The 21,393-nt window shown below is 36.9% G+C and overlaps 1 protein-coding gene across 4 annotated transcripts in view; it reads left to right on the top strand.

Moving 5' to 3' along the window:
- Positions 1-21,056, top strand: part of NCKAP1 (NCK associated protein 1) — a 58,551-nt gene extending 37,495 nt beyond the window's left edge. For all 4 annotated transcript variants that reach the window (XM_027752102.2, XM_027752101.2, XM_027752104.2 and 1 more), the window contains 12 exons: positions 914-1,045; positions 3,324-3,542; positions 3,900-4,030; positions 4,444-4,541; positions 6,782-6,875; positions 7,432-7,514; positions 7,980-8,060; positions 11,823-11,916; positions 13,522-13,638; positions 16,968-17,077; positions 19,246-19,335; positions 19,886-21,056. In XM_027752102.2, the coding sequence (XP_027607903.1) occupies positions 914-1,045; positions 3,324-3,542; positions 3,900-4,030; positions 4,444-4,541; positions 6,782-6,875; positions 7,432-7,514; positions 7,980-8,060; positions 11,823-11,916; positions 13,522-13,638; positions 16,968-17,077; positions 19,246-19,335; positions 19,886-20,002 (1,366 nt within the window). In that variant the 3' untranslated portion in view covers positions 20,003-21,056. The remainder of the gene's footprint in view (positions 1-913; positions 1,046-3,323; positions 3,543-3,899; positions 4,031-4,443; positions 4,542-6,781; positions 6,876-7,431; positions 7,515-7,979; positions 8,061-11,822; positions 11,917-13,521; positions 13,639-16,967; positions 17,078-19,245; positions 19,336-19,885) is intronic.
- Positions 21,057-21,393: the final 337 nt, after the last annotated feature.

Here is a 21,393-nt window from a genome sequence, read left to right as displayed (position 1 = left end):
GAAGGCCTTCGTGGTGCAAGGAGTACACCATGCAAGGAGACACCATGTCCAGGGGTTCCACAGTTTATGGTGTTATCCATCCAATCCCAGAACTGTCTGCTCCCCAGATCCTCCCCCTGCCATGCCTCTTCAGAATTTGATTTGGGGGTCCTAAGACCCCTTTTGGCCTCATCTTCCTCTTCTTCCCAGCACATTACTGTCCTTTGGAGCTTCTCCAGGGTTCTGAGCTTGAAGGTTTCTTTGACTGTGATGGCATCTTGTTGTTCGGGCCTGGGGTGCAAATGTTCTTAAACAGAACTCCTTCCTGCCTTGGAAGGAGTCTAAACAAACTCAAAGAATTTAGAAATGTGATATGAAATAGGGTAATAGAATTGTAGTTTACACTTACCCAACCCTAAAGTGTGACAGACTATATAATTATGCTAAAAATCTACATTTGCTACACAGCTACTTTAAAATCTACAAAAAGCTAAAAATCCTAAAAATTCAAAGGCATCACTGTAAAGATTAGAGAAGTTGAGAGAAAAGAGCTTACTTGTAGCTTAAGATTCCCTCCCCCAATGTTTTTTTGGTTTTTAGTACTAGCTCATGGCAAATATTACTTGTATTGCTTAGTTCAGTTAGGGAATAAACACCAATCTGTTCTTTTGAGGGGAAAAAAAAAGACGTGTATATAAATTAAAAAAATCTCATATCGCTCTATGTGATGCAGATCAATATGCAGAATGTGTTCTTAGCCAAAATACTGGTTTTAAATATGCTAGAGAAGTACCTCAAAGCAGAAGACGATAATGAAGAGTTAGACCTGTACCTGCTTTTGAGACCTTGTCCGTTCAGCGTGTGCTTTCCATGATAACATGTGCTTATGTTACATTAAATGTTTTCCTTAATTTCTTGTTGTCTGTTCTTAAAGCCTGGACAAACTGCACACTGCACTTTCTGAACTCTGCTTCTCAATCAATTATGTACCGAACATGGTGGTTTGGGAACACACATTTACCCCGAGGGAATATTTAACGTCTCACCTGGAAATCCGCTTTACCAAGTAAGAAATATTGTAGAGTTACATGCATTGATGCACAAGATAATCCCTTGCTGATTTATGTTGGAATACTGTATACTTACTACATTAAACAGGGGTTTAAAAGTGGATTAAGAAAATGATGAGTAAAATTCCAACTAAATGATTATTAAGTTACGTGTGCAGACATAGACAACTGTCGGTTCCTGTCTTAAAATGTGTTGAAATGCAAATCATCTATTTAGATCCTGCATTCCTAGTCCTATGTATTTTGTGGGAGTTGGTGACACCTGTCTATAGGCATTTATAAAGACTTATCTTCTCACCATTCTTTTGCACAGTGCTGGATTGTTTCAAGTGTTTGAGTTCACTTTCACTGCCTTGCTGAAAGGAAACCTAAAAATCAGAAGTAAAGACCTGACAAAGCCAACTGAGAAGATATTTTGGTTACTTTTTTTAATAAAAAATGTTGCCAGTTAGTATTCCTGCCTGTTCTTACTTTGATCTTTACATCATTTTTTACAGAAACAGGCAAATGGCAACTGCTGGAGAGGACTTCATTTTAAACCACCCAGCTATCCCAGATGTATTTTATGCCAAAAATTACTACTTATATATTTCAAGCAGGGTATAAGAGTTAATAAACTTTAATCATCAAGACATAGTATTAGGGCACTGGAGCATTCCAGTCTTTCAAGTAAGACCAGGTAGCATAAAAGTGAAGATAACTTCATGAAAGTAAGCTCTTATCTTCAGGTTTATGAACTTAAACCAGTGTTGATCACCTGTGCTTATTTTAATTTTTGGCTTGTGAACTGGGGCTGAAGTGACAGGCAGATGACTGTCAGAGGCTGCTTTCCTTTTACTTGCCTCATGAAAGAAATAAGACTTGTCAGCCAAACAAATTAAATGTTCCATTTATAGTTATTTGTCAGATCTTTAAGTGGCATTTCTTTCAAAGGCTTACAGTTTCCCTTTTAACATAGTGTTTCACTGTTAGAATTTGTTTACTCTTTTAACCTGCTCACGTGTGATTGGACTAGAGTGATGCCACTTAATCTTGTTATTATACCAGTTTTGAATTGATTTTGAAATAAGAGACTGCCTCAGAAGCAAACTGTTGGAAGTACTTATTTACACATATTGAAGTAGCAACAAAAGCATTACTTTAAATAATCTGATGTTCTCCTCCAGAATAACTCCCGTTGACCTCTGATGAAGGGAGGAATCTACCAATTTTGTTGTTGTTGTTGCTGTTCTTGCCTTTGAAAAGCACGTACCACTTGCTTAGCTCTGAAAGTCTGAGACCATTATAAGCTTAAAATGAACACTACAAGTATCTGTTTACTAAGAAGACTTTGCTTTTAATGACCCCATGATACTGTTTGCTTGAGGGCCTGGTTTCAGGGACATACTGAGTCAAGCCCATGCCCCCTGTAAAAAGCAATACACAGTCCTTCATGCAGTTCTGCTCTAGCTTGAAAGCTTTCCTAATGTATAGAACATCTATTACTAGAAGCCTAGTTTTATTTATAGTGAGAATTTGAACCAATTAAAGTATGTCTGGACTTTTTGGTTAAAGATAAAAATCACCGTGTTAGCTAAAGAGAGATTTGTTTTTCATTAATAGGATTCCTATTTATTTACTTAACAGATACATTTTTAATTCATACTTTACTATAGGTATGTGGGTTTTCTACAGATATTTCAAACTAAAACTGTGACAGCAGCTTTGGTAAAATAATTTTTGCCTTAGTTAATATGCTTTGAAAACTTCAATACGTGATTGCATTTCCCAGAAGTTTTGCATTTTAAGAGACTTTTAACAGTAATCTGTTTACCAAAATAGTTGTTGTCTAAGTCTTGTGCAGTGTGGATTGCTCCTATGTATATATTCAAGGGGGAAAAAGCTTTACTGAATAAAGGCTCAGTGAGTATTCTTAGTGTCACGAAATTTTTGCTGGAACCACAGAAATGGTTGTCTTTGGCATCCAGAACTGTTTTTAAAAGTGCTGGTGTAGTATTTGCATTGATTGGAGTTTTATACTTGCAGATTGGAGAAGTATTCAAGTAAAATGAAAATTTTCCATCCTCAGATGTGTTCCAGGCAGGGCTGGATGGAGCTCTGAGTGACCTGGTCTAGTGAAAGGTGTCTCTGCCCATGGCAGGGCAGTTGGAACTTGATGGTCTTTAAGATCCCTTCAAACCCAAACCATTCTGTGTATTCTATTGAAAGCTGCATCTTTGTCGAATTTTACTAATAAATGAATTCATTTGTTTCAAATTCTTTTGCTTCTAAAAGGTCAATTGTTGGAATGACTATGTATAACCAAGCAACACAAGAGATTGCAAAGCCTTCAGAGCTGTTGACCAGTGTGAGAGCCTATATGACAGTCCTGCAGTCAATAGAAAATTATGTACAGATCGACATTACCCGAGTGTTTAACAACGTCCTGCTTCAGCAAACCCAGCATTTAGACAGTCATGGTGAGCCAACCATTACCAGTCTGTACACAAATTGGTAAGTCATTACATGAGTGCTCGTTACAAGATTTTTAGAGGGTTTTGTGGGGTTTTTTTTTTGTTAATGAAAAATCTGGAATTGGAGAAGTGGAGTTATTTAAATTTTCTTAAGTTTCCAACATCACAAGTTTATTTCTCTCAATGCCTGTTAAAAGCAGTTTAAGGTTTGCCTGTTGTGAAATTCACTTTTTATAGGGACGAGATGTAGAGTAAGACACAGGCATCAGTTAAACTATAAAAATAAAACTTTGGTTTGTGGGCTTTGCTGTCCCTTGTCACACAGCTATGCTTTATCTGTATAAGGTATCCATGAACACGTGTCTTTTCATCTAAAACTTTTTCCCTTTTTGATAAGGTATTTGGAAACTTTGCTACGGCAAGTCAGCAATGGTCACATAGCGTATTTCCCAGCCATGAAGGCATTTGTGAATTTACCTACAGAAAATGAGTTGACATTCAATGCTGAGGAATATTCTGACATATCAGGTAAACTTTGATATTTCTCCTGAATGTTTGTGAGGGATAGCTACTGTATTGCTTCAGTAATTGGAATAACAGCAGCTCTTAGAGCAACTGTTATTGGAATAACAGTCAAGTCTTAAAGTTAACATTTGTTAGCTTTCAGTAGTATTTTAAGTACTTTTTATTCATGCTGCCTCTTGTTTTGCTTTTCCAATTTTTGGTCATATTGGAGTTGTTGCATGTAAGCTACACAGGTGAGTATTTGATGTATGGGTGACTACTGCTTCAGTTCCATTACCATCCAAGTTCTTGTATCTAAAACTCTACTTCAGGGGAAAGCATTTTTGCACTTAAAACACCATCGCTGGATACACCATGGGCTGCAAATGAAGTGAAGGAGGAATGTTTGAAGTAGAACATTTTCTTTTATTTCTCAGAAATGAGAGCCCTGTCTGAACTTCTGGGACCGTATGGCATGAAGTTCCTCAGTGAAAGCCTGATGTGGCACATCTCGTCACAGGTTGCTGAGCTTAAGGTAACCTTGGGAAACTGGGTGGCTGGAAGGGCGGGTGGTTTTCTTAGCTATGCTTCTGCATGCCATTTGTTTGAAATGACTGCATCAAACTGATAAAGCTGTGAATTTTACTCCTTTTTTTTTTTTTTTTGGTAGTTTTTTTGCACATGTAGTACCTGTGTATCCCACAGTGCAGACTACATTAGATTTCTGTGTTGGATACCCTAAGTTAGGAGTCAAGTCTCTTTGTATCATCAGTGAAAAGAGCAATGATTTTTAAGATCTTCAGGTGCTTGTGAAGCCTTGCCCAAGACTCTTCAAACTTAACATGAAAATCTCAAATTTATCTTGCTTATCTCTAAGGACTTACTTTCTTTACCATGTGTGTTAGCCTCTATTGTTTAGTCTACATGGATGGGAGACTTGAGGTCATTTTTTCTTTGTTAGCTTTCCTCAGTTTTAGGTGTATCTTTCCCTCTGCCTCAGCAGTAACCATTTATTATAAATGTCTGTGTTCTGATAAATAAACCTCATATCTACAGCAACACAGGTAAATAATAAAGTTGGTGCCATGAAAAAAAATTGGACATACGGGCATATCAAGGAAGTTAATTAATGTATATTCAAAACAGCAGACAATGACAGGGGACCTACTTGCTGCCTATGTAATTAACTCTTCCTGGAAAGAGTTTTTAATGAATTTAATAATATGTACTACTTTCCCAGGATAGTCATACTATTAAAATGTCACCAATTGGCATAGATTTGCTTTTCATATGACTTTTTCTTTTAGTGTCATTTCCAAATTTAATTCCACGTTATTATTACATCTCTTTAATTTTCAGTATATCTAACCACTAATTACAGTAAGGAGTTTTTTGTAACTATTCCTGCATGCTGTGTTTTTAAAAATGTGTATGAATACTTCAGAGATCTAAGAAACTTTCATTTTTTTTCCTTCAATAATTTATTATTATTAGCAGACCAGGCCTTTTAAAAAATTAGGTCCACTGGGTGGATTATGGGTGGACTTGAGCTTATGGGAATAGCTTATAGGTCTACATATTTAATGAATGTTAATTTTTCCTGCTGCCTCCTCTGGTAATTAAGATGGATTGGAATGCATCCACTTGAAAAAGAAAACTATTAATAATCACTTTGGAATACCACCCCCAACCCAGCATATCTTGGTTTCTCCTTCCATCTTTTTTACCTTGATATTACTTAGTATTTAAAGAACTAATGGAAATCTTCAAGCAAAAGGAAAAACTTTCTTCAATTTTAAGAAGAACACAAAAGATCTAAATTTCCTTAGCCATTGGTTGCCCTCTGTCTAAAGAGAGATAATCATATTTTCCATTTCTGAAATAAGGTACTATGCATTTAGACTGCAAAAATATTTTTGGTAAGAATAAACTACCCTGTTCTTGCTTGAAGAGAGTTTAAAAATACTGCTTGGCACAACATAAGTTCCTCTCTTAACAAGAATCCTTTTTGGATCCGACATTTTGTAGGTGTGATTATGCAATCTCTATAATGTAAAACTAAATCTGATACGTGTTTAGAGAATGATTTCAGGAAAGTTATTACATTTACCCTAATGCTACAGGTTGCATGTATGAGAGCTGTTAAAAATCAGAAATAGAGACATATTTTCTTTTCATTTGGTCAAACTGACATGAAAACTCTACTGCATTTGAGTTTAACTGTTTCAGGCTAAGGTGTTGGAACTTGAATGAATATCTTTGGTTTTATTTTATATTATAATGGAAAAAGTTTTCAAGTAGACTGCATCAGGATTGAACAGTCTGACTCTTACATTCTTGATTCTATTTTTCAATTTTACCAACATTAAATTTCAGCATAACTAGTGAAAGGAGCACCCCAAAAGAATGGATTAGTTTGTGAATTTGCATTTTTATTGATACCTGTATACTTTTCTTATGAAAAGCTGAATGCCATGAGGAGCTATTGTCTGGTTTTACTGAGTTTCATTCCTTTGCTTTAAGAAGTAGTACACATTGCTCAATATAAAAAATCAAGGGATATCTAATGCTCTGGGGTTTGATTCAGAGCTTGCTTTTGTGTAGAGTATTGCCTGAAGATAATATTGATATTTTATCCCATTGTGAACACAGGGGGTATATCTGTACCTCATGGGGTTAGTTGCCTTTCTGCTGGGCCAAAATATCCTGAATCAGGCATTTACCCAGTTAACATGCTGAAATCTGTAGCTGACTTGAATCCTTGCTTCTTTATAGAAACTCGTGGTGGAGAATGTTGAAGTTCTAACACAGATGAGGACCAGCTTCGACAAACCAGACCAGATGGCAGCACTCTTTAAAAGATTATCCTGTGGGTCCTTCTAAACACACTGAGTTGGTTTTTATAGTTGCCTTTGTAAAGAGAATGAGAAAAATTAATTTCTCTCTGTTAAGCATACAGAAGCAGCAAAATGTACGTGAGAGCGTGTAAACTGGTGGATCTTTTCAAACTTTTCTAGTCTTCTCACGTACAGATAAAGTGAGATTTCAGTGTTAATTAGTGCATGGGCATTATAGCAGTGATGAGCTTTGAGCATCTCATAGCTATAGCAAAAAAAATATAAATTATTATAAAGAGACATTTTTGGCCTCAGGAAAGCACTGAACCAGTGTTGGCATCCAGCACTGACACCTGTGTGTACCAGGTTTCATTCCTGATGTGGTTAACGTGGTAGTCTTCTACTGAAAATCCCATTGTGGATTCAGCTATAAAAGCCTGCTTCAGCACTGTTTATTTTGGCTCTTTTAAGGAATGCCATTATTTCAGTACTTTGCTGTTTCCTGTACTTTGTTAAATATTTCTTTTCTCTTATTTGAAGAATTGAGTTTCTAATCATCAGCACTTTTGTTCACTGTTATCCTTTCAGCTGTCGACAGTGTTTTGAAGAGAATGACAATTATTGGTGTTATCTTGTCTTTCCGATCATTGGCACAGGAAGCACTTAGAGATGTAAGGAAGAACAAAATATATTCTTAATTGTTTTCATTGTATTTAATTTAATGGAATGACAGGAGGTTTGAAGCTTCACTGTTTAGGGATGCTACCTCTTAAAAATGTGGGTAAAATGGCAATACTCAGCCATAACTTTGAACTGCAAGTTGGGGTGGGGGAATCTACTTTTTGAGTACTGTTCAGAGAAATGTTACATTAAAACATACAGGTTTTAGTTTAGAACACTGCCTCTCAATGTTCTCTGTGTTTAGTACATTTTAAAAGCTTTTATTTCATTTAGTCTGAAACAGCTTGATTTTTGCATTTGTTAGGCTTTAATGTCTTAAATCCACAAACAAATTCAAATGCATTAAAAAAATTGATTAAAAAGAAAATAAGTCCAGTAAAATAATGGTAGTGTCTAACTGATCATTAACATTGGAAAGTCATCTTTCTCATTTTGTATGTGTTTGTGTCTCTTAGGTCTTATCCTACCACATTCCTTTCCTTGTAAGTTCTATTGAGGACTTCAAAGATCACATTCCAAGAGAAACTGATATGAAGGTAATGTTTGGCTGAAAGGGTGATGGAGTCATTTTGGAGCTTGCTGAAGATATGCAAGGGGCAAGACTTTCATGCTTAGTGTCAAAAATCCAGGCACAAAAAATGCCCTTTTTTTGTCCAAGAGCTTAGTAGTTGTGGATCTGCAGCCTCCTAATGTTCTGGGGAAAAAATTGCAACCAACTGTAAGGATAGGCACGAGTCTCTTTCTGCCTGTGATCACATATGAGAACTCTCATAGAAAGAATTAAGAGCAAAATTTATCAAGTGTTAAAACATGACTAAACAATAAAGGGAAGAATGCAGAGCTGCTTCATAATGTGAGCAGTATAACTGGTAAAACTGAACTTCTATGTGGTTGGAGCTCTGTGCATGTAAAAGCTGCAAGTCTGATTTTGACCTTAAATTGAAAATTCTGGTGAAACCACTATCTGAAAAAGAAAAAAAAAAAGGCAGCTTAAATAAGGTACTTTGCTTCTGAATGATAGTATGGTCCCATCCAAAACCCCTTGCTGGCACATCACATGGCTTCTGGACATGTATGCACAGTAGCTGCAGCCTAGCTGGTTTTTAATCTCTTATTGCAGGTTGGAGTCTGAAGGATTCCTGCTTCTTAATGGTATTGCAGCTGTTTGATTTGCATAAAATGTGTAGTGGGATATACATTGCACAACTCTCTAACTTTTATAGAAACAGCTTTTAGAAATCTGCTCTTGAGCAAAGTATTGTTTTTAATGGCCAGAAGATGTTATTCCTCAACTTGAAGTTTACATTTTGCTGTTAACCCTGAGGAAAGAAACCAAGTTCTTTGTGAATGAAGATTCACTAAAAAAGAAACATCCTTCTCCTTTTAAAGGTTCAGAGTCTGTTATCATGGGCTTCATGATTCAAAAGACACTGTTTAGCAGTTAAATTGACTTATTTTCAGACCAAGTTACTGAAATTTCACGTGCTATTCCGTTGCAGAATATAATCACATGCTAATAAATCAGCCATGAATGTTCGATGTCCCAGAAAACATTGTAATTCGTACCACAGTAGAGGAATTCTGTGGAAATGCGGGTATGAGTGATATAGGGAGCATAGAATGGGGTAAGAGGGTTAAGGAATGTGTAAACAAGGGTGCTAGAGAGAAAGGGACAAGGGACAAAGGAGGGAAGGTTGCTGCTTTTAAAATCTACTTATAAAACTTATAAGGCTTACCAATATTAGAAAAATAAAAAAAAAAAATTAGGGGCTTAAGGCATCATATTAAAATGATGCAAGTTGCCTTTGCACTTCTTAATAAAAGCCTTCTTAAAGAAAAAGTTATTGATCACCAAAGCATCATGTTCCATTATTGGACTCGAGGAATCAGCATCCAGAGGAGATGAGAAGGAAAGTTCACTCCTTTTCTTCTCAGAAAGCATCTTACACCCTCTTGGTATCAAAAGAGTGGTGAAAAACAGGGTGGGATAAAGGCTGCAACAGTAATCATTGAAGACAGTATTTTACCACTGATATTTTTAAGCTGATGATCATTGTAAACATTCCAGTGGATCTCCAGAGATGTTGCTGAACTCATTTGCATCAGCAGATACAAGAGAGCATAGTGCTGGCTGCTGATTTTCCGGAATTCAGTGGAGTAATTTACAGTCACTTGGAATGATTGGATGGGGAAAAAAAAATCCATCACTGGATGGCAAAAAAGAAAGCTATGTACTGCTAAATAAAGCCCTGCTGGGCACTGCAGCCTGGCTCTTGCCATGGGGCACTACCTGCTTGCCTCTGCTTCATGTAATATTTGGCTGTTGGTTTTCTCTGCCTGCTGTAGCTTTGCTGTGATTCCTAAGTACACCTCTTTTGTGTGTTGGTGTGCGGTTTTTTTCTAGTTAGAGGTCTCTGAAATAAATTCTGAGTGCTGTGGAACATTCTGCCACGCTGGTGTTCACACAGTGCCAACCGCAGACGTCGCGTGTGGTGGTGCGGCGCGATGGCGCGTGGGCTTCTTGGAGAGTGCACAGCTTGCCTGGATAATGCTGGAGGACTCTGCCTGGGGAAGAAGCCAAACCAGTGTGATCTTGTCCACAGTGCTTGTTTGGAATACTGGGAACTCTCACATGTACTCCCCCAGAACTCTGCCAGAGCTTTGTCTTGCAAGCGGCTCTGTTGGAAGGGCCAGGCCTGTGCTGAGAGCCTGCTAACAATTAATTGCTAACAATTAAGCCCTGTGGACAATCAGCAGCTCTGAGCTTTCTCCTGGCCCTGTCACATACAGCAGTGCAAATATAGGCAACAAAGCCTTCTTTTGGGACAATAAGGCAAACTTTTCTTTTTTCCTTAAATGAAAGCATGTCAACAGACAGATCTTTACAAGGCATTGTACAGTGGATTGGGAGAATTTCCCTATTGGGCATATTTTAGGACATAATAACAGTAATTTCCTATGTACTGAATTTACCAAGCAAAACATAAATAGCTTTAAAACTGTTGATGAAATGAATACTTGTTATGAAATGTTATTTTTATTTTTCTATCCCTGAAACTTATTATTTGGGATGACTGTCAAAATAAGGATTTCTTCTCCTTTTTCTTGAATATTTTTAATATTAAATTGTTGGGCTGTCTGTACAGGCTTTTAGAAACAGGCTGTTATTTGTTCCACAGTGCATGTAGTGACAGGACAAGGCAGAATGGCTTCAGACTGAGAGTAGATTTAGATTGGATTTTAAGAAAAAATTCTTTACTGCGAGAGTGGTAAGGCCCTGGCACAGGTTGCCCTGAGAAGCTGTGGATCCCCACCCCTGTCAGTGTTCAAGGCCAGATTGGACGGGGCTTGGAGCAACCTGGTCTAGTTGAAGGTGTCCCTGCCCACGGCAGGGGGTTGGAACAAGATGATCTTTAAGGTCTCTTCCAACTGTTTTATGATTCTATGATTCTTTTTAACCTGTTGGCTGTGAACCTTGTCCAAATGCCAGCCTGGAGCACACAAATAAGGATAGTCTGCACAATGTTTGCTTTGAGGAGCTGCTCAACTATACATGACAATTTATGGGCAAAGTGTAAAATTCTCAGATATTAATGGCAGTATGACACATTGCTAGTGCTTCCTGTAGTCCTTTTTATGTGGTGTAGACCTGTTTTTGCAGAGGTTCGTCTGAACTATGGTTTCAGAAACTTTGTCAAAATAGTAAATGGAAAGAGAAGAAAACAACTGTGTTGAATGCTCGTCAATGGTAATAAAAGATACATCCCAGGACAGGCTGGAAAATGGAATACATTTCAAGATGTTCTTGGTTCCTCCCAATGTTAGGGGCACGTGGAGTCTCATTCTTGGTGCTTGAAATCTCTGAACACTGAATCTGTCTGAAATTTGAATGTTGTGAGATTTCTGCCTCTCTCTGTTTCACCAAGTTGTGACTTTTTGCTTTTGTTTAAAAATGTTTTATTTGAGAAAATATGTTAGTTTCTTTTGAACATTAAAGAAAGATGTAGAAAGAGCTAATTGGAAGTCAGGGTGTTTTCTTTGGAGGTAATGTAGGAAAGTATACAGGCTTTGTTTGTCTTGACAAACAGAAATTACAATCTGGTGCACAAAGTACTGACCCAGCTGCTCAGTGTAGGTTAGAAACAAACAAAATCTAGAGTCTCTATCTTATTTTTGCCAAATCTCTGAAATTCCTTAGTGCCCTAAACTTTAACATGAACATTTTAAACATGACAGCAAAACTGTGCTTCATCATCTTTACACAAAAGCATTCAGTGTTGTCTTTGTTCTTGCCTCAGGTGGCAATGAATGTATATGAACTGTCATCAGCTGCTGGATTGCCCTGTGAGATTGATCCTGCCTTGGTTGTAGCACTGTCTTCCCAAAAATCAGGTAAGAAGTTCCAATTAAAAAAGGACAAATGTTAAAAAAAAAAAAAGTGATGGAGCAGAAAAGTAAATGTACCCAGGCATAGAAGTGTTTACAGTGCTAGGAGGAAACTTGTGTATCTTGAGGCCTTTGTATTCCTTCAATGAACTTCATAAATGGCATAAGAACATGAATTATTTGTGCCTGCTGCCTGCTGATCATTAGCTTGAGAAGCTTTTCAAAGACACATGAATTGACTTGTTGGCCTAGAAAAGGATAAGGGGCAGATGCTGAAGGAGTTTAACGGTGAAAACTCCTGTCATTTAATGACAATGTCTTGTGAACAGCTACAGATCAGTTCTGTGACACAGATCTGTAACAAACCTGTCACCTAAGGAAGTGTTAGGAGTTGAAATGTCAGCTGAATGTGCTGCATGAATCTCACAACACTGTTACCAGTGTGTTATACAAGTGTTAACATGGAGCTTGCAAGGGAAAAACATGGGAAAATAATCGTGGTAATGCTCTAACATGTATAGTGCTTCCTCTTATTTGCTTTAAGGCACTGCTGTCCAAGCTTTTCAGTTTTGTTTATTCTGGCATGTTCAAAGACATGAATTAAGACTCCTAAGTGCTTTTTGACAGTCTTCAGCTTTTTTCTGTATCTTCCTTACTGAGCATTTAATTGCTTTTTTTCCTTTGTGTGTTATGGATATTCACTGTTATAATCAGATCATGACTATTTTAAATGCTAAGTTGTTTTTTTCTTGCTTTAATAGTAGTTATTTTAGGAGGAAAATACAGATAATTCTGAGGGGCATTTCAGTATTTGAACTTCAGTGTCAAGCACAATTTCTTTGTGCACCTCAAAAAACCCACAACCCAAGGTGTTGTTATATGTATACAGAAAGTATATAACGTATATACAGAAGTATATCTTTGTAAGATACCTGGTATCAAAAAGGGCATTTTAAATGGTTTATTTTTATTGCGGTGAAATGTTTAAGCTGGGTGAACAAGAGAGGGGAATGTCTGTATGCTCTCATGACTGTTTATGATCTTGTATTTTGATGCTTACCTTTGCAGTTTGAAATATTTTGCTTTTAGTAATTCAGCTTGCATAGAGACAAGTTCTTGTGTGTCACCAATGGTTGACTTTATTTAAATTAATCTTACACTAATGTGTGACGATGCTGCTATTTTTGAAAGCACAAGGTTTTGTGGGATTTGAGGTGAGTTCACTGTCACTCTCTGTTCATTTGCCAAAGGGAGAGTGCAAGAAAAGCCCTCCTTACCTCTGAGCAATAACTGGGTTTACATCAGCATGAAAAGATGACTATTCTGCTCAGCATGATAAAGTCTTAGTAACTGAATGGTTAAAAGTGAGGGGGTTGGCACTGGCTTCCCTTTGTTCTCATAGATATCAGACTGGACATTTTGCAGCTCCACCCTGTGTCTTTTGGCAAGACTGACATCATATTCATCCTTTCACAGTACAAACATTTTGTTGGTTTGGGGTTCGAATTTCGGTTCGGTTGAACATTTTCCATTCTAATCTACCTGCAGTCGAAAGGAAATATTTCAAGATTATTTCTTTTAACGAAAGAACTTCGTTATTTTTGTTTTTAGAAAACATAAGTCCAGAAGAAGAATATAAAATTGCTTGCCTTCTCATGGTCTTCGTGGCTGTCTCCTTGCCGACTTTGGCGAGTAATGTGATGTCTCAGTACAGCCCTGCCATTGAAGGTAATGTGGAGTCTGTATTGAGAGTCATCTCAATATTTGCTGTGAATGCTGTCTTCACAATAGTCCTGGTAGTATCTTGAATACATTTGCTTTGAATATTTAATTACATTTCATAGTAACCAAAATTTAAAGATCAGTTAGCCCTAATCTAGTCAAGTTCTTCTGAAAGTAGTTTAAATAGCGTTTACTTAAACTCTTGTTTGACATAACTTTCTATAAAAAAGCAGTTTTGTGCTTGAAATTTTCAGAACAGTTCAGATACTGTAGGGGGCAATCTTGTCCTAACATGTGGAATTGCTGGAGCACAAATTCCTCATTAATTAGCGTGAGACTTATTATGTAATAATATAGTCTCTATTAAAACATAATAAGACTATAATGTTTACATTGGCTTTGGGCCAGTCATACAAGGTGTCTTGTCTATATTTAATATGCTGTTCATATGACCAAGCATGAGGTTTTGGAAACAGAATCTGGAAGGTGTAAACTGTGAACAGGTTTCCTACACAGTAGTTCAACTTTCTTATTTAAAAAAATAATCTTTGCCTCAAGGAAATTCTTTGCATATAATCCACAAAAAAGGTTCTCACGCTGACAAAATTAAGTTTAAAAAACACTGACAAACTGTTCCAACACATATAAAAATCACCTTTCAGCTGTCCAAGCTATTTCCTTTGTGATGTGTAGCCTGACTCACACAAAAGACCATGTTTATTCTGCATCCATTTACTGGGTACAGCATGTTTTCTCCAATTATTTTTTTCAAGTTGCATTATTTTTAATCTGCTCAAAATTGTAACTCACAAAATAAGTGTAAACTGACTTCTGAAAGTTTAAAGTAGCAGGAAAATACCAAAAAATTCTGAAAGTTTTCTGTATCACCTAGTGTGGTATGCAAATCACATTTTTTGAGAGACCCAAGATGATTGTTTTAAATGGGGTTAATCAGCCTTCTGTTCAGTTTTGAGAGATTAGGGATCGGTTAACTGTAGTTTCATTTTAAAAAGACAGTGTGGCCTTTTCCAGTTGTGAAAAAATTGGATAAATCTGGTGAAATGAGCAGAACTTGAACATTGATTTGAAAAGTTACAAGTTTTCAAGTTAACAGCTTTTCCCTATGAGTGGGAAGAACAATCTGTAACCTGCAGAGTTGTTTCATGTTATCTGCACTCCCATAGTATTTCTACTGGTCTTTGCATTCTTTTTCCTCAGGTTCTTAGCAGGCTGAAACAACAGATCATTCTTATCTTCTGCTTGTTTTGTACCACGTAGCTTAAATATTCTAGTTTACGTGGTCTCATTTACATTAAATAACTCTTAACGTGAAGTCAGGCGAAGCCTTGTGAGTTCTTAAAGTAAGTCCAGTTAATAAGATGGCATGAAAGAAAGTGTTGACTGGGGAGAAGTTCCATCTAGAACTCAAATAAACCTGTGTTAGGAGTTGGTACTGATTTTGTGAGACGTGACCTCTGTGTTGCATAATTCTTTACTGAGTGGGTTCTTTTATTGAGAGGAAAAGAGTCTGGCAAAAGGAATACATGTAAAAAATGCTCACTCTACAAAAATAACTGAACAAACAGAATAGACCTTGTCATTCCTGCCTTCCTTGCATAATACTACTTTTTTTCTTGTGTTCTACTCTTATTGTAAAACATCTGGCTTGAAACAGTATAAATGCTATTTCCAGAATATGAACTTAATAAATGCTGCTTTTTATGAAGTAAATTCCTTGGACAAATCCTGAATTTATCCATCAACAAGTCACAGATTTGAAGGAGTTTCAGGTTTCTAATCTGGCAAGAGATATCTCCCAAATACAGACAGCGCTTGGACAGCTGTAGCATTGTCTGCATTCCCTCTGCCTTCTTCAAGATCAAGTCTGTTTCTTCCACTAGTTCCAGATAAAGGCTCAAACACTAACAGACTTTTACTTTTGTTCCCAGTAAGGAATCTGAACTGCTAATCAAATACCAGGCTAGAGGGCTAATTTGGCAACTAGAGGCTGGAGTAGAACACTAGTCTGCAAGAGCCATAGCCTTTTCTAAATACTTGAAACCTGTTGCAGGTTGGAAGACAACAGTTCCTCTTCTGAATTCCCTGGCTGATGCTTTTTCTACAGCCAGAGACATGAAGTCACTTAAAAAAAAGAAACCAAACAAGTCTCTCCAAAAACAAATATGAATTTAAATCAGAATTAAGCAGAACAGATGTTCTTGACTAATGTTCACATAAAAATAAGAGTAGGAGTATCAATTTTTGGGGCCTCCTGGCAGAGATCCACAGGGATCTTCACTGGGACCTACTAGTCAGCATATCCATATACCAACCTGAATGGGGGGGCTGAAGAGTGGGATGAGAAAATTTTTGTATCATGTAAAGTTATTGAGGGTATTAGAGGAGTGAAAAGCTGCAGAGAGTTATTACAATACTGAGTAAATTGGGTAATGAAATGACAGATACAATTAATTTGAAGTAATTTCATAGTGATATGCATGGGGAAAAATGGATTTTTCTCATGTGGAGTGATGGGGTCCAGCTGACCTCGCTATTCAAGCATGAAAATTGGAGTTATGATAAATGACTGAATGAAAAAATTAGCTCAGTGCTCAACAATGGTCAAAAAGAATTGGTAAGAGTCAGCAGTGTTTGCATGCTTGAGTACTTGTTAACCCCTTCAAAGACCACTCCTTCTCATATGCTAGCATTTCCCCAAGATACTTGCCCAAATATCTGTTCATTTTGTTGTAAAGTGGTAGATTTGACTTAATTTGCCTCTAGAAGAGACTCCAGGCTTACTGAGGAGCAGTTCATCTGCTCTTTTTGAAAACTGGTGTCACGTAATCACCTTCCAGGGCTCTGAAGCCTGGGTGAATTTTAGGCAAGATGTTATGTATGGCAATTAGCAGTTCAACAGTTTTGCTCAAGTGCCTTTAGACCTCTTGGGAGAATACTGTCTGGGCATGAGGACTTCTTCATTTACACAGAGGAGGGAAAGAAATGGTCAATCAGCTTGAAAAAGTCCTGCTTGCATCTGTCTTTTAACCCAGTCAAGTGTTAATACTCTTTTGTAGGAAACCAGATAAACTTCCAATATATTCCTTTCCCTTATTTCTGAAAGCCGGGGGATCTTTGTCAGGTTGTTGTGACCATTTGGAAGGGAGATCAGTGCTTCTGGTGGCAAGTTCAGTGTGCAAGAGTGCTTTACTCCCTCTGCATAAGATGCAAAGTGTTCTTCTTCCGTTGTGACAAGTCTCTTTGGTGATGTTTTCCAAGGAATACTGTCATTTTCAAACACGATGCTGAGGTAATTTGCCTATGTTTTTGATCAGGGCATTGCAACAACATTCACTGCTTGGCAAAAGCTATCAACCAGATTGCTGCAGCTTTATTTACCATCCACAAGGGAAGCATTGAAGACCGTCTTAAAGAATTTTTGGCTGTATGTATAACTTTATTTCTAATTGTTAAAATGTGCTGTTGATTTGGGTTGCAATGCAGCTGATTTCATAGAAATCTGCTTTTGTTGCACAAGAGAGAAGCATGTTAATACAGATCTATACACAGATTAAATTGAGCAGTAGTTCTTTATAGTCAGCTATGTGTGATGTTGGAAAGCAACAGGAGCAAATCAGTACAGGTGTCATAATTTTTTTTTCAGTACAGTCTTTAGTATTTTAGCACATACTGTCTCTCACATTGCGTGGCCCCTGACTGGAAAAAGAAATGTGCAGTGCATATGAAATCAAGATTCTGTCTAGCAGACTTTTCCCATGAAGTTAGGCACTTCAGTTACCTTCTTTGAAAAAGCAAAATAAACTCCAGAATGACTCTTGTGCTGTCCCTTTTGACGTGCCTGCCCTTCTTAAACATGAACTGCCAGGTAGCAGCACATAACAGAGCTAGTTGGGAAGAACAATTTTTTTATGCTTCAATGTAGGTTGAAGATGAAAGCTGCTGAAATCCTTAGTGATGCTTAGAAAAAAATCAAGCCCTCAGGTGATGGTGATGTGTTTTAAATACATTTTGGTGTGCTGCTTGAGCAGAAATTGAATTTTTAAAGTGGCTCTTAATTAGCCAACACTTGAAGGAAACTAGAGGCTAAAACAGCAGCTTCACTTAAATTTTTAAAAATTGCGACTGATTTTGAGTGATTCTTGATTTTTTTGTTTGTTTGTTTGGCACTGAAATGGGGAAAAAATAACCCTTCCCTCCTTATTTTAGGTAACTTTCTATAACCAGAAGTTCACAGAAACAATTTTTCTTTTTTTCTTTTTTTTTTTTTTTAATTAAAAGAATTTTTCACTTCTGGAAATTCACTGCATTTTGTAAAACAGGAAGAAACCTTATGGCCATTGACCTTGTCTAATGCAACTACTGGCTGTGAAAGATTAAAGAGAAATAGTTGTATCAAGTTGCATACATTTGACAAGTGAAGGAAACCAGTATAGTTTTGTGAGATGAAAACACTTTTGGTATGAGGTTTGCATTTTTTTTTACTGTTCGTGGACTGCTTTCAGACCGCTGCTTTTACTGCACAGACTTGATAGTTAGATATTTTGTTAATCTTTCTTTTCTAGCACCTTTTATGTATCACTTACTGTTAGTCTGAAAGAAATTCACATTTCTCTCAAGTTAAAAATGTAGTGCTGGAGATGATCTGCTTTCCTGTCCAAGTTAATTAAATATGGAAGGAACTTAGGAGGCTGTTTGATGCTGATGAGTACGTACCAAGCATCTTTTGAAGTGTGTATACTGACTTCACATTACAAATTGATTCATGACAGAATTTGTTCAAGAGGAATATTGATTTAGATTTTTAAACTTAGTGCTCTAATTTAAATCCATTTCTGGTAAACATGTGGTTTAGACACATTGCCAGTTCGTGGTGTGAGGGCATAAATGATGATTGTACATCTGAAAGTGGGAAGGGGTTTTTTTTCAAATTTCTGTAAGGCATGAAATCATGAAGTATCAAGGCATCTGTAAATCAAGTATTTTACTGTTTTCTGTGATCCTGAGGTTGTAAATACCTAAGTGCATGTTAGAAGTTTCTAGGATGCCTTCTAAAACTAGGAAAATAGGTTGCTCGTGGTTTGATGAAATATTATTAATTTACAGTTAGGATGACATTTCTTTAATGCTTAGGCAGTAAAATTTAGCTTTTCCTTCTGTATCAAAATGGGTACAATTTCAAGCAGTTAAAACTTCGATCACTTTATATCTTACAGAAATGCAGTGAGTCGATATGTATATTGGAAATATGCAATTGGAAATACGTATATTGGAAAGGACAGAGTAGTCAGACCTCGATCCTGTGGAAGTTCTGTCATTAATTTCAGTAGGCTTTATAATTGGTAACCAATGATTACAATTAAAAATTCTCTGCAGTAAATTAATTTGCCTTTTGTGTTGAAATAGCACATATCACTGCTAGGAATAGACAAATACGGCTCACTGAGGCTAAAGCCCAGTGGTTCCTGTGCTCAGGATTACTTTCCTTGGTCATTATTAGTACAGCTCAGAGTCCCTTGGCTATGTGTAACAAAATAGCAGAAGCCCATCGATGCATTGTTTTATTTATTGCTTTGAAATACTCGTTTTACGTAGCTTGCATCATCCAGTCTGCTGAAGATTGGCCAGGAGACGGACAAAACTACTACAAGAAACAGAGAATCTGTTTACCTACTACTAGACATGGTGAGCATTTGTGTGTTCTGTTTGTGCTACTAACTGAAGGAATAGGCTTCATGTTGCATCATTCAGCCAGGGGTTTTTGGGTGTCACCTTGAGCGTTGCAGCTCCCAGACCAGTAGAAATCACTTTTAGTGTCCTCCTTCCTGGCATTTCAAGGTTCAGGATTTTTTTTTTTTCGTTCCTCCAAACACATACGTTTTTGCCATTGTCCTTTGTTGCCTAAAACATTGTATCCTGTTGTTCAGATCACTGTCACTGTTCGCTTAGTACATACAACACTAAAACGAAATTTCACATTAAAGAACCAGCGTTCAGAGGTTTCCTTTCAGTATTCTGGATCTTTTGGAAGATGACTGCATATATAGGAAAGCTTTTAGAAGTGGTGCATTTCTAGCAGTGTTTCTCCCCTACATTTTAAACTTTGTGCTATTTATTTCTGCCTTGAAATATGGGGGTGGTTACTGCAGGCCAGAAGTATCTACTTCAGAATAGATTATCAGCAGCAGGCAGTAAAAGGTGTTCTGCAAAACCTTGTGTTTCTGGTATTTTTCAGATTGTGCAGGAGTCTCCATTCCTGACAATGGATCTCTTGGAGTCTTGTTTCCCTTACGTCTTGCTGAGAAATGCATACCATGCTGTCTACAAACAAAGTGTCACATCCTCTGCCTAAGTATCTACTCACTGGAGATAAGACATAGCACGCACGCATCTATGTGGCCTCAGTTTGATCTGTAAACTGTGGAGCTATTTTACTTTATGGCCTGATGAACAGTTTTTGTGAATTATAAACTTTTTTCCATAAAGTTGTATTCCTGATCAGTGGTTTCTTAATATGGTTGTACTACGATATAAGCTTGGTTGATTTTAGGTTGCACATTCATGGAAAATCTTTTTTCTCATTTCTTCCTTTTTTTTTTTTTTTTTTAACTTTAGAGCATCAGTTATGTTTTAAAAATACTACTTCTGCTATATGTTTTTTGATATTGATCATGCAAAACAAAAATTGCTTGTTTATTTCCCAGAAGAAAAATGTATTTAGTGATTATTTTAGACAGTGTAGCTTTCATCTGTGTGTAAATTATTTCATATAGGGAAAGTTATAATCTTGTACCTATTGTTCTTATTGAAAACAAATATTGGATGTGCATTTCTGTGAAGTAATTACAGCATTTCTAGTTTTATTTTGAAACCTTCACCGATCTACGTACTAGACACTATCTAACATTAAAAACGTTATAGGACTGCTCATCCTACAGAGATCCTCTCCTGATACTCCTAAACAACAGCAAGTGGTGGTGTTTGTATAAAGCATAGTGGAAATTTTTTTTAAACTAACTTCTGTGGTGCCCTGTTGGCATTAACACTACCGTTGTACCCTGCTGTATAATAAACATTCTTACACATTTATCACATGTTGATAACATGTTAGTCCTTAACCACTTTTTATATGTTTTAAATTTTTGAAATTCAAGTGTACCTTCCATAACATACAATAAACACTAGACTGTATTATTCGTAGGTGAATTATTTTTAATATAAATGTTATCCTAGTATTTTAAGCTTAAACTGTGCTGTTGTGCATTGATTTACATCTCACAGTTCATTAAATATCAATCCTTAGAGCTTTCATGTGAAGACTTCTTTTAATCCTTCACCTTTTGGCTTCTGCGATAGTGAATCTTGTAAAAAGTTGGAAGAAGGAATTAAAAACAATGTAAAAAGTGTCAGTTTAGTGCCATTATCCTTTAAACCTTACTTTTACACAATGAAGTGAGAGCAGCATTTATACAGTCTGTAGCGATGCTGGTTGTACCCACAGGAATGTGTATTGTTGAAGTATAAAACTTGAAATAATCCTGGAACAGGCGAGTGTTGCTAACACCGTAACATCAGGCATGACTGAGACAGATGTATAATAGGCCTTTTTTTTTTTTATCAGTCGTGCAAATTGGCCTGCAGGATAGTGTGGGCTCATTTAGCCTGAAAGCTGACCAGATGGTTGTGCTCTGTAATCCCCAGCATATAAAAGCTGTGTGTTCCTCAACGGGCTCTGGACATTGT

This window comes from Pipra filicauda, unplaced genomic scaffold, assembly GCF_003945595.2.
Source record: "Pipra filicauda isolate LSUMZ 115617 unplaced genomic scaffold, ASM394559v2 scaffold21_size4447388_pilon, whole genome shotgun sequence".
NCBI lineage: Eukaryota > Metazoa > Chordata > Aves > Passeriformes > Pipridae > Pipra > Pipra filicauda.
The sequence above is the reverse complement of the archived record's forward strand: the minus strand, read 5'-3'. Positions and strand labels throughout refer to the sequence as shown.